At 40.3% G+C, this 16,736-nt stretch overlaps 3 protein-coding genes across 5 annotated transcripts in view; 1 reads left to right on the top strand and 2 right to left on the bottom strand.

Moving 5' to 3' along the window:
* LOC139104492 (protein obstructor-E) overlaps positions 1–16,736 on the top strand; it is a 62,666-nt gene that overhangs the window by 38,433 nt on the left and 7,497 nt on the right. The window contains exons 2-3 of one of the 3 annotated variants that reach the window (XM_070660031.1): positions 5,076–5,486; positions 6,492–7,798. The exons of 1 other annotated variant lie outside the window; for it this stretch is intronic. In XM_070660031.1, the coding sequence (XP_070516132.1) occupies positions 5,076–5,486; positions 6,492–6,802 (722 nt within the window). In that variant the 3' untranslated portion in view covers positions 6,803–7,798. Of the gene's footprint in view, positions 1–5,075; positions 5,487–6,491; positions 7,799–16,736 lie in introns of those variants that run through there. One more of the 3 variants, XR_011546041.1, reaches the window with a different exon arrangement.
* On the bottom strand, positions 7,783–11,054 carry Cpap3-d (cuticular protein analogous to peritrophins 3-D). The gene is made up of 5 exons (XM_070660035.1): positions 10,816–11,054; positions 9,989–10,207; positions 9,088–9,355; positions 8,497–8,631; positions 7,783–8,396 (listed from the first exon to the last, which is right to left on the bottom strand). The coding sequence occupies exons 1-5, from the start codon at positions 10,868–10,870 to the stop codon at positions 8,381–8,383; spliced, it is 693 nt and encodes a 230-aa protein (XP_070516136.1). The 5' UTR covers positions 10,871–11,054; the 3' UTR covers positions 7,783–8,380.
* LOC139104493 (protein obstructor-E) lies at positions 13,399–15,542 on the bottom strand. The gene is made up of 3 exons (XM_070660033.1): positions 14,973–15,542; positions 13,996–14,413; positions 13,399–13,841 (listed from the first exon to the last, which is right to left on the bottom strand). The coding sequence occupies exons 1-3, from the start codon at positions 15,235–15,237 to the stop codon at positions 13,814–13,816; spliced, it is 711 nt and encodes a 236-aa protein (XP_070516134.1). The 5' UTR covers positions 15,238–15,542; the 3' UTR covers positions 13,399–13,813.

The raw sequence follows: 16,736 nt of genomic DNA, 5'->3' as shown, positions 1-16,736 counted from the left end.
GATCTTGACTTGATCTATCGATCGGCTTTCACTTTCGAGATACGTACGTCCGTCTAGCTATCTTTATAAATAATAATAGTCGATCAATAAAACCGAGACGTGCTGAGCGAGGTGCAAGAATGAAAACGGTGAAATTTCCACGCAGCCGTCGTCATTTCACAGAGAAACTGAAAAACCGTGTAGATCGTTCTACTTTCCTTTGCGAATTCTAATGATAATTGCCGACATTACGTCGATTAAGACGATCGTGTCCTTCGCGAAATCAATGATGATTCACGAGAGCGACCTACTTTGTTTTTTTTTCCTTTTTTTTTTTTTTTACCAATTGCGAATTTGTACCATTTTTACAATTTTTATAAGTTATATGCTACTTTCTTTGCATTAAGTAGAACATAACATTTTCTACAAAATAAGTATACATTTTAAATATTATAAATTTATAATTTAATTTATGATGAGCAATTAAAATTATTTTACTTTGTTCTTTAATCAAAAATATAGAAAAATATTTAAATTAATTTGAGTTAAATAATTCGGTAAAATTAATTTAATAATTTTATTTGACTATTTTCAACGTAATTTTTTTATAATCTTTTTTTAATGATCGCAGAAGAAATCCGGTGATGTTAATTAATTTTACACAATAAAATTACGTGTTGCATAATCATTAATTGTGTAAAAATTGTAATAATGCGACAACTATATTTCGTTAAGCGAGTCCCGTGTTCGCGAAAGCAGAGAAAACCGGCAGGGTCCAAGTAATTTCGCATGGCGAAATTACATAAATACTAATCTGATAAAAGAGAACAATGTCGTGGAGTTAGATAATGAGTACGGGGAACAATTTTCGTTGCACAATCTTCGCGACATTCAGAGCGCAGAATCCGTAGTAAATAGCGAGTCCATCGCTCCGCAATTATTACACGCATCTTCATAAGAACAATGGTGGCCATTCACCAGGTTTCACACATCTTGAGAACTTTCTCCCGTGTACCAGGAGTGAAAATATGAAAGTAGCTCACTCTGCAGTTCGCTCTTTCTCTCTCTTTCTCTCTCTCTTTCCGTCTTTCTTACTTTTTTTTTTTTTTCTTCTTTATCTCGTCCTTCTCTCGATTGTTCGTGACATTAAGATTATTTCCGTAGGCGCCGATGATAAGGAATTTATCTGACTTTTCTCGAAAATGTGTAATTGTCGATAACTCAAGCTTTGTAACACTTACGCAAGAAGTCTTACTTTCTACGGCGACATTTGGCGATATTACTTGGAGACTAATCGGCGGCCACTGTGCGTAATCTTCGCGGTGAAAAGTTCCCCATTCATTCATCCATTTATTTATCTATCCGCTTCCCACGCCTGCTTTCCCGACGCGCCCGCGACGCGGAGCAACAATGTTAAACGTTTAACGTTGAACGATTCCGGAAGCAGCGGTGTAACAGCGCCGAGTAAAACGTTTCGCTCGACTTAAATTATTGATTGGCCGATAAAAAGGGTGCAAATAGGAAGGAAAGGCGAAATAAATCTCGTAAACGGCGTCGTTGTTCCGACACGGCGCGGATTCTGTCTAAGAGCGTTGCGCTTTGTCGAGTACTAGTTACAAGGCGGGGCACTAGCTTCGCGTTCCTCGAGTTCTACCGGTCCCAAGAGGAATCGAGTTTGCTTATTTATCATGAAAGGGAACGTGAGAAAGCCGAGAATGAGAGAGAGAGAAAAATAAAGGAAGGCTAAGAGATAGAGCGAGAAAGATTCGTGATTTGCCATTTGAAAATGAACCGAATACATTTTTTTTTCTTTCTAATCCGGTAACGCGGAACTCGCGTGACATTTAATCTGATAACAGGAAATTTATCAAGAAGGAAATTTTTATCTCAAGTGTTGGCGTGACATTTTACTAAAAATTTTGAGCAGTTGTTAATAATAATTAAAAGAAAAAAAAAAAAAATTATAATAATGACAAATGTTAACGGTAAAGATAAATTTTTTTTAATAAACCCACCGATGAAATTTTGCACGAGACATTTTTTTTTTTTTCAAGCCGGGATATTTGCATTCTTATTTCCTAAGTGTACTTTCTAAAAATTAATGATGATGTCTCGCGCACCTCATCATCCATCGACCCGGCCAATAAATCTGCGCTATGTCGGTGAGAATTCTTCCTGCAACGTAAAGCCGATTCCTCGTAAATTCACGCGAGAGACTTCCTCTTTTAGCCCTCTTCTCGTCCCCGAGGTTGCGCGCGGAGCGTGAAATCCTCGCGAGGAGCAGAATCGCCGCTCGGCGATCCTGCTTTCTGCGGTGAAGCGGTTACGGCCGCCGCTGAGCCGTCGCGGCTCCAGATACTTACTTACGAGGGAATCGTAAAGGAAGGGAAAGTAACCCGGTGCCATGTTAACTAAGCGTCACGCTTGCGTAATTTGCCACAACGTCCCCGTGGACGTCTCCACCTATTCGCGGCGCCGTGACGACCGGCCGCGCAAATCGATTAATCGCGCCCGGTCCCCCGCGGCCGGCTGGATTTATCCTCCTCACTTTTCGAACGTGAGACAGCCCTCACAGGTGGCCGTGGCTCTTATTACAGACCCTCGGCATTTGCATAATTCTCGAGGCATAATGCCTGATAATCGTATTACCGTTCGGACCTGTCGCGAACATCGACGATCGTGAGAATTTTATTCTTACCCTTTCGGGGAGTTTAATTTTTTTCGTTACTTTTTTTTTTTTTTACCGTTTAACTTTAACAAATATATTTTAGAAACAATATACTGAAATATATAAATAAATTAACGTTTTAGAAATACATTTAACGTAACATTTTTTTTTTTTTTTTTTTTTCCGGGTTTAATTAAATAGTTCGATACTTTAGAAACACATGTGGGGGAAGTGTAGACGTATGTTTAATGACCCAGATGTACGGTTATTTTTAGTGATAATTAAATCTGATTTGCGCAATCTGTACCGGTGGAAACTCACAATCTCTAAACATCCTTTCTCAGACGCGAGCACAGCTTGCTTCGCCACGGGATTATTCGTATCGTGAGATCGATCATGCTTCACTTTCCTTCCCTTACTCGCTTAGACCAGTTGGCTAACAACGTGCAACTTTTTTTTTTGTGGACAAAGACCGCGGCATAAAAGTTTATTTATAGCATGTAAACGCGGTGATTAACGGGACGATTACGCGATTACGAGTACGCGAAGTCGCTCGGTCTGTCGACGGAATCCATTCCGACTGTTTTAACGTTTCCATAAATTTTTGAATCTTAGGAAATCCTTTTCTAAATTCCAATATTTTCCAAATAAAAAGCTGCAAAGCTTTCGTCATTTCGATACTTCTAAATGTATTTCGAGCGCTCCTTGTAATGCACCGTTGACTCTATAATCAAAGGTAATTGACGTGACATGGTCCCACGATTAAAGTCACTTTAATAACGTAATCGAGATTGGGATAAAAATGAAAGACTCGAGGCGTGGTTATACTACACATTAGAAATCCCTTGCGAAATGATTTTAAAGATAGGGTCATGATCTCTGGGTTTTGCTGCGAGCACGAGAGACGGATCCTGTCGAAGATTCCGGTCGGCTGTTCTCTGAAACTCTTTTATTTTCATCTCGATCTCGCTCTTAGGGATCTCGAGAGGGAGAGAGAAAGAGATTGTGCAAGACCGAGGGCTCCGTTCCATTCTCAGATTAGATCTTAAGGGTGGGCGGTCGGAACAATGTAGTTACAAATCGAGAAACGAGCGAGGAATAAAAAAAAATATATAAAAGTTATCGAATGATTGATATGCCAATACTTGTACTTTTTCTTTTACACAATCAGACCGACGGAAACGTCTTTGCCGGCAAATCAATTAATTATCACGAATATTCTTATAGATCGACGTCAACTCGTTAGACGGACAGTTCATTAAAATTAAAATAAAAATCGCAACGAAATAAAAATTAGATTACACTTTTTATTCAAGTTTAATGAAGAGTTGGAATATTCTTTTGGCTGTAAGATTCTAGGATGGGAATGACATTAGGTTAATCAACCGGTCGATCGAATCTTTCGTGCTCTGAAAGGGGGGGAGATTCATGGGGTGGAGCAGGGGTGTGGAGCAGAACTGCCCCCGAAGGTTGCAAGTCAAGGCTAGGCACTTTCACTCGAGAGCAATCTTGGGAGCGCGCCTCATACCGGCTTCCCACCTTATTTTACTATTTGCTTTTCCGTCGGATCATTAGCGAGATGATCGGACATCGTGGTAAAACGGCACCAACGCGTATATGTCAGCGTATATTAAATTTGTCCGCACGTCTCCTACGCGGGCTTCGAACGAGAATAAATCTTTCGATTTTCCACTTTGATTAGAAATAAAAGTAGAAGCTTAGATTGTTCTAGGGAACATCGAATGTTTGTAGAAAACGATATGTTCTCCATGCGTTTATTGCAAATATTTCTCAGGCTGCATCCTTGAGCGACGAAATAATTCCACGCGTGCACGGATGGCATCGTAACTTTCGACCTGTCCCGAAAAAATTTCGATTTACCGCGACGCTAAATGACTCCGAAATTGCACGTTGTCAGAGTCAGATTTATACGCCGGCATATCCTTGATATTCGCCGCGGCACTCGGTGTCCTTCGGCGAGGACACGTGCAGGTGGAATTCGTGAGTTCGATACGCCGATACGTGCACTCTGATATTTCGTAATCGGCTCATTAGAGGGGAACGAAAGGGAAAGGAAAGGATAATTAACACTTATCGAGAAAGGTTAATGACGTAATAAATTTGAGAGCTCATTAATGAGCTTCCAGATAATTTACGCTATAACGATTAGCATTGAGAAAATAGGAAATTGCGACAGAAGAAAATCAGGAAGGGAAGAAAACTCCCGTTGCCGATCATTAATCATAAATTAATCGCGCACGAGTGAGCGGCTGAGTTACATATTAGAGGACCATCATCTCGCATTCCAATTTGCCAAAATAATTTCTCTTCCTCGTGATCTCATCAAAATAAAAAAAAAAAAAAAAATATTACGTCCCATGGAGTTGCCTAATAAGACCGAGTGTTTGCACTTTCGCGTTTTGCTCAGGCTCGTTCGGCCAGAAGCAACAGCAGGAGGACCCATGCCAGACGAAGTCGAGGGTGGTGGGTGATTCCGAATACTGCGATCGCTACTGGGAGTGCGTGAACGGTCGCCCGGAACTGTTCGACTGTCCGAATGGCCTCGTGTTCGCCGGCAAGCACCGAGGCGTAACCGAGGGTTGTGATTATCCCTGGCGTGCGAACTACTGCGACGGCAAGCGCCAAGCAAATCCGCCGATCCCGACCGAACATTGCGACTGGCTCTACGGTATCTTCGGTCACGAGACCTCCTGCACTAGGTACTGGACCTGCTGGAACGGCACCGCCACCGAGCAGCTCTGCATAGGCGGTCTGCTTTACAACGAACGGGCCAGATCTTGCGACTGGCCCGAGAACGTCGAAGGATGCCAAAAGCATCGTAAGTACATCGCTCGAGATAGATTAGCTAAAGGTATTTCACCCGGAAGTTGAATTAAAATTTATACATCGAGCCTTGACACGTTTGCCGAAAATGAAAGATTTTGCACAGGGATGAGTGCAGTAGAAAGTTTAAAGTTGATCCATCGAACGTTTGAATATCGTCAGGTATTTTAAGGAAGTATTCGATTCGATTCTCGTCGATCTCACAAAACCAGTTGGATTTTTTTTTTTTGCTTTTTTATTCATCGTCGTGGTCGTAGTTTAATCGCGTCCGGCTGAATTTAATAAAGATATCTCTCTAAAGCGCAGATTTAGACAGATTTAATTCGCGAGAAGTGGAATCGCTAATGATTGTTTTCACTTTCGAAAGTGGGCGGACAAGACTCGCGTGATGCGTTTCCTTGTACCTACTTCTCGGTTTCTTCCAGGAGTCAGTGCCCCAAGGAAAAATGGGCGAGGCACTTAATTAACATTCGAAGTAAATTCTCGTCGCGCCTTTCTCCTCCTCCTCGCCCTCGGGATCCGATAAAACGCATTTATTAATTTGCATCGCCTCTCTCTGAATGTCAAACGCCAGCCGACGCATCGATCGTGCGCGAGATTGTATCTTTTTTTTTTTTTAATGCCAGAGTAAACGGAAAATAATTTAAAGTTCGAGTAAGCATTGAATACTTCCTATACCTAATATTTCAAGAAGAAATTTCGAAAGAAGAGATAACGCATCAAAATTATTTTAAAATAACTAAAATAATAATTTACAGATTTAAATCAATTTTTAAAACTCTTGAAAATACTAAAAAAAAAAAAAATTATACCAATAAATTATTCGGGTTTCACATTAAGTGAAGGAAGAAGGAAGAAACGAATGTACACGCCGCGCAATTAAATTTTTAATTTAATTCATTCCGAACGAAAGTTTCCGGCTTTCACCGAATTGATATCGCGCCAGTTCGCAAACGGAGTAATAACACATTCGTAAAAAAAATAATGAACGAACTTGCAGCACTTTGTAATGACGACGCCAACGGCAACGTGCCACTGGGCAAGTCGTGCAACCGTTACTGGCAGTGCCAGGGTGGTTACCCACGACTGCAGCGATGCCCGGCGATGCTGGTGTTCGACAGGCGGTCGTTGAGGTGCGTCGTACCGCCGACGGAGGATTGCGACGTTCCTACGACACCGCCGCCCACCGAAGGCGAGCTGTCCGAAGGCCGTAACGAGCAAGACCCCGAAGAGGAAAACTTACCTCCCGGTGTGGCGCCTCTGCCATCGGGCGCTGTGCCGATTCCCCTACGGGCACGTCCCAGAAACTAAAATCGCAGCGGACCTTCCTGTCCGCCCTGGAAGGACGAAGGAAGCCCCAGGAGATCCCTCTCTCGACGAACGAGATCCAGGAGGTTGTCGATCGGCGTGGAGAATTTCGGGAGAAGCGCTTTCGTCGAGCTTCCCAGATTCCGCGCGATCCCTGCACTTCTCGTAATTTCATAACTCTCGTATATGTAGAATTAAATTTTTAAGATTTTTTTTTTAATAATCCTTCTTCATATCCTGCAATTACCCCGAATGTTGAGACGGTCCCGCGATTCCTCAAGTTTTCGTTTTATTTTTTTACATAAAATCTTATCTCATCTTTTCATCCGTAAGGCTTTAACTTTCAAACATAAATATAAATGTTAAAGCTAAGCAAAAGTGAGAGTGGCAGCTCTACATTATACGCTTTGGTTGTTTAATTCATGCACAATGAGTTTGTTATTTTAATTAAATCACGAATGAGATATGAATTTGTAAGGAACTTATCACTTGCAATTAAACGAATTAATTTCAGATTCGAGATAACTCGCTAAAAACTTTCTAGCTGTTTAACAGCGAAGAATAATAGTTCTTTCGCAAAGACTTGTTCTCATAAATCTCGAAAGATTATAATAAAATTAAGCAACCAGTATTTAAAAATATTTTTTTTAAAAGCTCAAGTCTTAAAAGCGTAAAGTAAAAATTTTATAAAACTATTAAATGACACGGGAAATCATATTTGAGAAGTGAGACTCGTCGACATTCATTGATCCATCTTTAATCGAGCCCTTCCCTTTTTATTGTTAATTAATAATACTGGTAATTAAGGAACATCTCGTTTTTCGGACCTTCCTGGATCGTTCACCATTTGCTTCCGTCGCATCAGTCGAGATGTAAATATTTCCTCCATCCTCCTCACCACCCTCTTCCACCACCTCCCCCGCGCTCTCGTAATTGTAAGTTTCGTACCACGTATATGTAGACCGAGTGGAATAAACTGTACGTTGTATATTTTTTATACGCATGTCCAGATTTTATTCAATGTTGCCTGGCTGTACATTGTTACTATATTTATCATAAATACATATATTATATGTATTACATATCGTATTACATAAATACACCATATGTATTACATATCGCACTCGCTCTTCACGCACTGTACATGCAATTGGTCCCCTTTAAACGTCTATTATTAATAATAATTTACGTTCAATACATCTTTCGTCTATTGGCAACGCCGAACTAAAATTGAATCTAAGAGAAATATATCTTTTATCCTTTTTATTCTAATTTTTTTTTCTAGTTATTCTCTATTTAAAAATATTAATGATATTTTGTAATTTATATTCGTAATTTTTAAAATTTGTTTTAATTAATTTTTTTTTTTTTTAACGTTTTAATTAATTTTTATGATCAATCTTGTGATAATTCGATTTCTTACGACTGCATATATAATTTTCTTTCAACTTTGTCTGTAAAATTTTAGCTAATATCGTTATGTCTCTTTGACAAGAATTAATTTATGATTGAATATATAATTTTTCGTCGTTTGATATTCATTGATTTACCAGGTAATTGTCAAGAACGTAGGCTTCACGTTTATACACCGTTCGAGCTGAAAGAGAAAAAATATGTTGGAAGTTAGAAATTCAAATATTTCCATTTTAGTAATCTTAAGTTAATTATTATACATATATAAATTGAATTATACAAACCAGTGAGGAACTTCTTCCGGGTCCAGGCAGGTCAGGCTTACCGAATCAAACAGTTTTCCTTCTCCACAAGTGAGAAGTCGCGGATGTCCATCCACACAGGTGATCAATCTACCGCAGTCACTCGGCACGGGGAATCTAAAATTATTAGTAAAATAATTTCCGCTCGCGAAAATAAAATTAAATAAAAATCATTAATGTAAAAAATTTATAGCAAGATAAGTATAATTCGATATATGTATAATAATTTAAAAAAAAAAAGATTAACATATTTGCTAACAAGGCGAAAAGTTAAATATTCAAACAAAACACACACGTGGACATTTATAATTTCTTCTTTCATTCTTTCTAGTTCTTTATCTCTCCATTCTTCTAAGAAGACTTCTTTAAATCGAAATCACGCGTAAACGGTCTGACATTTAACAATGCCGACTCCTTTTACTTTCGCGATCTTTAACGGTGGGCGACATTTTCTCTCGGTGAATCTTCCACGTAATAAAAGAGAAAAATCGAGAAAAGAAATGAACACGATGAAGAATTTTATAGAAATATGTGGCTTCTTGAAAGTGCCGTGGATATGAACGCGTGGGTTACCTCGGGTACGGCCAGAATTTAGCGGCGGGGCTGTTGGGTGGCAGCTTGTGCGGGCATTTAAATCCCACGATAGATTCAGGGTTGCAATAAGGGATGAGTTCATCCGGCCAGACGCACGTGTGGGTCTTGGCATTGTAGACCAGACCAGGGTCGCAATGAGCCTGGTGCGGGTCGCCATGGATGCATTTTATGTAACTGGTGCTACAACTGTCGCTGTCCGGGTACATGCCGAATTGATACTCGCATCCGGGACTACTGATCGGCGTGTCTATAAAGAGAAAGATCGTTACGCGCTCGGGTACAGTTCTACGATAAATAAAAAAAATTAAAATTAGATCTTTGATAAAAAGAAATTTCTTATCCATTACAGCTTTTAAATTTTTCTCGCAAACATTCTTAGAAATACTTTTAAATTCTTCGGTTCGAGAAAAGCATCTATTAAATTGACTGCTATGTAGTAAATTTCTTGCGCAAGTGGAAGAATAAAACGTATCGGTACGTCGTTACCGGATTTTATTAGTCAATCTTTTCGGCGCGGTGAGATACGAAAAACAAGACTGAAAAACTGGAAAGTCATGCGATTGCGTTAAATGTTGAGCCGGTTGAGAGATAAGTGATCTGATGAGATTCGCTCGAAGGCGAAATCATGATTGACGTTAACGTGACCTACTAAAGTACAGCCAAAATTACTCGTCCCGTTTGATCCTGACTTTCTCAACAATTTTTTTTTTTTATAAATTACACGGTTTTATTAAAAAAAATAATGATGTCGTTTGCTTTATGCTCAGTGATTTGTCTCAAATAATATCTTCGTTAAATGTATAATATAATACTTAAAAAAAAATTTTAAATTTTTTATAAACGAGTGATTTGAATATCGTAATTGTAGCGTGGTACTTACAGTCGGCCTTGCGGTGGCCACAATCAACGGCCCAATTATAATTGCAATGATTATGAACGGCGCCGTGTCCGTCGAACAGAAGTCCATTCTCGCAGTACTCGAAGGTCAACGTGCCGTTCGTGCACAAGAAGAAAGCCCCGCAATCGTCGGGGTGAGCGTAAGCATGAATCCCGTAAGGGTCGGGACATGGAGGAGCATCGAGTAAGGCGGCACCTTGAGCTGTAAAATAAAAATTTTCGTAAGAAAAAAAAAAAAAAAAGAAAAAGAAAAATCCGTCCTTCGATAATAAACCTTAATTTTTCTGTACAGTACACAGTTTAAGTAATACACATAATGAGAGGCAATATATATAATTCCGTTCGCGTTTCAATATATACATAAAAAATATCTTTTTATATAAAAAAAAAATTTTAAAGCACAAATATTCCTCTCAAGAAATAACATTTATTACTAAAAATCATTATTTAAAAATATTGCGTTGGTTCACAATTCGTCTACGGCTAATGGCTCCATTACGTTTCTCCATAAATTATCTACGGAATGTTATGTCACACGCGCAGTTATGTCACACTTATGTCGTGGATCTTAACATATGGTGTCTCGCTGATGAAAACTTCGCGGGCTTGTACGCGACGTCGCAACCTATCGACGATCCATGTGGAAGAAGAAAGCGTTCACGCCTGTGAAGAGGCAGTCCTCGTAGCACGGAGGAAGACGAGAAGCGCATTCCGAGGCGAAGATGCACGTAGGACGAGAGGTTTGCGCGTAGGCGAGGTGAAGGTAACCACCCCGCGGGTTACGGTGGTTGGTGGCGGCGGTGGACTTACCACGTGCCAGGACTGCCAGGATCAGCAGCAGGGTCACGCTCCTCGAATAGCTCATCTTTCCGGCACTTTCTTCAGCCTGACTGCTGTCTCTGACGGCGAGATTGGCGATTGGCGCGCACTTTAGGTGTCGGCCTCGGTGCACCTCCGAACGGTCCCGTCTCCCTTCACTTCCTTCACCACGACTTGGCCAAACCCCACCAGGATCTTACAAGTCACCGCTGGTTTGCCTACGTGCTCGGGCTGCCGATCAGCGGCGCCGAGTGTGATAAATTGCCCGGGTGTCGCATTTGAATCCTTCAGTGTCGCGAGGCACGTCGATTTCGAGAGAGAAAAGAGCGAGTTTAAATCGAATAAGCGGCGATGCTGCTGGAGAAAGTCGGAAAAGAATTCTTTAAAATGTGCACAAAACATGTGAAAATGCGTCGGTAAATAAATTCCGCAGAAGTGTCGCGAATTAGAAGCTAATAAGAAAAAAAAAAAAAAATAATAATAATTCTGCCAAATTACAGGATAATAGCTGCAAGTTTTTTACCCTCGTGTTTCTTTAGCTATACAGGTCATTATTTTACGAGTCAGTTTAACAAATTAAAAAAATTAATAAAGAGCTACATCATTTCCCGTATTCAGAATACCGAGGAGAGCCGGGTACAGTAATTGAATATTTCAATGAGCTTTTATAATAGCCACGTTCACCGCAATCATTGTATCGGAAAAGTTAAAGAATCTATCCTTAAGCAGATAAGCTGCTTCTGTCTTGCGTAACTGTTTACGAAGAAGCGACGAATATTTCTTTAACCACGGAAGAGCGACTCGCGATTCATTATTTTTTTTATCGTTCTAATCTCTCGTGGCATCGCGAGAGAACGCATCGCGTGTGAATAGATGACGTTGAATTTAATGCTAAACTACAGTTCTTCAGCGCCTTTCGTCTAAAGATGCAATGTTCCCGGCACGTTCTGCAAAGAACGACGCTTTTCAGCGCAATTATAATAGAAACGTTTTTGCCGGTTAGAAAAAAAAAAATATGATTTAAACAAAAAATTTTAATTCGACAGATTACGAGTCCTCTTTATAGGGATTAGAAATATAATGTAATTATTAAGGTGATAATAAATTCGAATGCTGATGCGTGCGTATGTCAGTAAGACCTCCGGAGGCCTTAAACGGCCTTACGCAAGACGCTGGTCCCGAGGAGGAGGAGGAGGAGGAGGAGGAGGGACCAGATTGTCGGATAGTGAAAGCAGCCGAGGCGAGTCGGACAAGTCGACAGATCGATCAGACGTTCGAATTGAATACGTCACGATGACGGTCAGTTAATTAATTTAGACTTTCTACAAATGAAATTGTGTCGAAAATATAATGCCAGAGAAGTATTGAATTTCTAAAAAGTCGTACACAATACTCTACGTCATTCACATGAATAATAAAATATTTAAAAATATCGTTCTATTTAAGATACAGATTTCACGTAGCGTTAGATCTTTCTTGTTTTATTAATCTGTCTTCTCGCAAATATTCCAGAAGTGAGAAATTTATTTTGATCGAATTTATTCCGGGCTGCAAATAAAATTAACGATTGTGATACTATTTCGTCGAATACCTCGCGAATTACGTAAAGAGAAAGGTTGCTATCAGGTAAACGAAGAGAAATTGTTACCTAGGAAAACCGCGTGGCGCGTTGTTTATTATGGACCGTAAATCCCGCCGAATCGCCGAGATAGTTTTTAGTCATAGTTTCCGAATATTCGAAAGTACGTAAAGTACGAATAATAAAGCAAGCTTTCAGTAACGCGCGAATAAAAAAAACGTGAGGCTGCTGCAATAGCAATCGCGATAACAAGCTCAGAAGAATATCGGCCTTTATAATGCGTTTGGTTTAAATTTTCCTTCCACTTACGATAAATCCAATAATTCTGTAACAAAGATAAATCGGAGTGAAGGTGTAACATCTGTAACGTCAGATGTTGCAATGTAATCTTGCGATGAATGAAGTTAATTAATTCTCACGCTGACATTTGACCTGCCGCAGTGAAATCCGGGATCCATTCGCATATGTGATTTCACGATGTGTTCTAGAGTACATACATTAAAAAGCACATATAGCATTTGCGGCGAGGAGCGTCGACGGTGGCTGGCGTACGTGACTTTCCCCTCTCTCGGTCGCGGGGAGGTGTAGGAGGCCGCGTTCTCCCTCAGTCCTCTGTAACCGCTGCTCCGCAACAAATCCACGCACGTGCTTCGTGTGAGATTCGACGCACCCCGCGCCGTGATCACGTACGCTAGCCGCCGGCGCAACACCACGAACGCCATTCCGAGTGCACGTCTCGGGGTGAGGATTTTCGACATGCGATCCTTATCGTCAGAGAAAGTCACGCATTGCACACAACGAATATTAACGATTTAACTTACAGGGTGTTATCTTATAAAATGTATTTAATTGTAACGTAGCATAACTGTGGCGATTGTTGTTTAACTTTTGTTTCAACTTTGTGCTTCTGATAATGTTGGGAAAAAATAACGTTACCTAAGACGGTGCTCGAAATGAGAAATTTACTTTCTCGTTAGAATATAACATAAAATAAGTTTCGTTCCTCGAGTTATTTAATTAGCGGAATTGCGGGTGCCGCAATTCGCGTACAAGCGTTTTTACAATAAAATTTTGACATAATCGATAATTATATAAAATCGGACCGGTTTGACGATTTATCTAACGGGGATTACATAGAGCTTGATACCGTCGGTTCACGGAATTTTCTTTTCACTATTTAATGATCCACAACGACGACGGTTTTATTACGGATTTTCCAAAGGCAAAATTGTTTATATAAAAGGAGAAAGGGGTGGTGATTCGTGGCGACGAGGGTGAAAGCGCTCTCGCAAAGACCGCAGGGACTTTTACATAAGCATGTATGTCACATGCATTTATTGTTCTTATGAGTAAAACGATGAGTATTACACATGTGGCTGCAAATAACTGCGGCATCCTTGGTTCTCCAGTTCAGTTCTTACGCTTGTAATAGTCCTCACTGAAACGCAGCGTTTTATCATAAAGAGCAGCTCAATATATTATTCAAAATTAATTTAATTAAAAGATTAATTTTTTTATTTTTATAAAAATAAATTCTAGCCGAAATTACTTGCAAAGAAAAAAAAGTAAAAAATAAAGAAAAAGATACTCACCATCCCTGCACGTACTCTGGCTCGGTGCACCTAAAGCTCTCCTCGTTGTATACGGTGCCGGGTTCGCACTGGCCTTTCTGCGGCACCACGCCGTTCTTACAAATGTAGAATTTAGCGCAGTCCTCGGGATGCGGATACGTGGGATGCGGTAGCACCCTGCCGGATGGACCGGCGACGTCGCCGTCCGGGCACACGAAACCGTCGTCCAGAACGTCGCGCTTCGCATTCTCGCACAGACGAGTTGCGTCCGCTGGCCAGACGCAACTCGACATCTTAGGTTCGTAGATCAGGCCGGGCGGACAAGGCACCACCTGCACCACCCCGTCGATGCAGTTGACAAAACGGTCGCAAGCGGACGGGTCTTCGTGGCCGAAGATACCGTTTGCTCGCGGGCAACCCTTGCTAGGCTGCGGTTCCTCTGTTTCGTCACAAGTATATTATTACATAAGACTAATGTGACATATAATCCTTCCGCATTTTTAATGCAAAAGAATTTATTAATTTTTTTTATTGAAATTTATCTCGATATCTATACGTTTATATAGCGTTTCTATTTTATTTTAATTTATTTCCGTTTAACAAGTTAAACGGAATATTTAGATAAAGTAAGATAAATATTTGTTAATTAGAATTTTCTATCTATGGCCACATATCGCTACTTATAAAGAGACGAGAAAAAAAAAAAGAAAAGAAAATTAAACGCCCGAGAGAATTCGAATTTTTTCGCCCATTCGTCTAAAAACCGGTTCACACCGAGTTCTATTTTTACAACGGTGTTTAATCGGCCATTCTTCTGGTTTGTCAAGCTCTAGGAGTATATAAAAACGCATAAAAGAAATCTCACATATAACTGTAAAATATTCTTTTCTCGATCGATATAATGGTATTGTGAGAATTTTTATTCTAAACGCAAAATCAGTCAACCTTAAATTCACGAGTGCAAAATTAAATACTAAAAAAAATTATTCGGAACTTACGCAAATGCGCGCGGTCGTTGCAAGGTACGTTCGCCGGTATGTCGCAGAGTTCTTTCTTGGGATTATCATCCCTGAAGACCAGTCCGTCTTTGCAGAGCCTTTCTTCGGGCTGGCCGTCCACGCAGGCATAGTAAAGATCGCACTGCTCCGGGTCGGGGAAAAAACCTTTAGGCTCCGGGCATCGAAATTGCGCCTCGCTCAAAGTCGTCAGCATCACTAGCGGCAAAATACCGCGAAGAATCACGTGCTTTCTCACCCCCGTCATTCTGAAGAGAGCCTCGAAGAGGTTCGCCGAGTCTTTCAAATCCCTGTCTTAGAGATACCGTCTCGAGGAGGACGTTTCTTCCTCTCTTCTTTTACTTCCTCTTTATCTTCCTCCTCTTTGACTTCGTCGGCAGCAACGCGTCGCGACGCTGATAAAACGTGACTGCGAGTCCGAAACGGGTTCTGTTTCACTCGGTAGTCTCGCCACCACCTTGGTTAGCTTGGTGGGTCCTTGCTGCTGCACATTTCCCGACCCTATCCCCTCTCGACTTTGCCCCCCTTTCGCCAAAAGTCTTGGTCTCTCTCTCTCTCTCTCTTTCCTTCTGATCGCATAGTGGTCTCCCTGCTTCTTTTTTCTCTCGTCGCGAGTGCATTCTAATGGGCGCATAGACATAGGTTTTATTGCATTGCGTTATTATCGGCGCATATAAATTCCGGGACACTTCCGGGTGTCGGCAACGCGGCTGGGTGGTTGCTGTTGTACTACTATTTTGCAACTTGCATTCCTCATTTCACTCCTAGAACTTTCGGCGGCCAATGCGGCCGCTACCGTATTACGTTTGGGTATCCGATCAATTTCATCGGCCCGAAAGCCGAGATACTTTTGAAAGCGGAACGGGAGAGAAATTATTCCGCGCATTTGAAGAGAAATAATTATCTATTTGTTTAAGTCAGTAGGGTAATTGTGCGTTAATTAATTACCTAAAGTTTCTTTCCACAATTTTATCAATGTAGAAAACGAAAGTAAATGATCTCGTGGATGTAAATTTATCGAATTACTCAATCGCGTTACGGACGCAAAACTTAGTTTACATCTAACGAGTTTAATCTTCAAAAAGTGTTTAGCAAGTGGCATTTGTGACGAATGCTCGTGAATTGGAAAGTTAAATGGAAGAATACCGTGCATAAATAATTTAACTTACCTGCCACGCGAGAGAAATAAATTGATCTTTCGACGAGAAAGAGTAACGACATTTCTGTAATTCGATGCGGCATACGAACGTGAAATGTCATTACGAACTTGTTATTCTTTTTGAGATATCTTTTTACCGAAGCGTTACAGAATTATAATATTTTATTTGCAATATTTTATTCCATCTTTTCTCTTTGATGTATTTTTAATTTCTTTGATACTTTACGAACTTAGATTCTTCATTTAGGCTTTTTTTTTTTAAACCTTCTTGTAGGATATCGTATTCTTTATCATTGACAGATATTTAGAAAAGCGATCAAGTGCATCCGTCGCTTATAATTGACGTAGTATAAATAAGATAATGACACAAAAGAAAAAGAGAAAGTGAATCACATAAACGAGAAACAACAGTTCAATTTTGGAGAAAGTGATAGTCGACTGATCGAATAACGAGAATGATTCAAGGTCTTTCTGCGCGTTTTGTCGAATATTGTTTCAAGATTGATTGGAGAATTATTAATATATATTATTAACATTTCTTAAACAGTACTAAAATTATTTCAAAATTGGCATTATGCCAGTTGATT

This window comes from Cardiocondyla obscurior, linkage group LG07 (genome assembly GCF_019399895.1).
Source record: "Cardiocondyla obscurior isolate alpha-2009 linkage group LG07, Cobs3.1, whole genome shotgun sequence".
In the NCBI taxonomy this organism is placed as follows: domain Eukaryota; kingdom Metazoa; phylum Arthropoda; class Insecta; order Hymenoptera; family Formicidae; genus Cardiocondyla; species Cardiocondyla obscurior.
The sequence above is the reverse complement of the archived record's forward strand: the minus strand, read 5'-3'. Positions and strand labels throughout refer to the sequence as shown.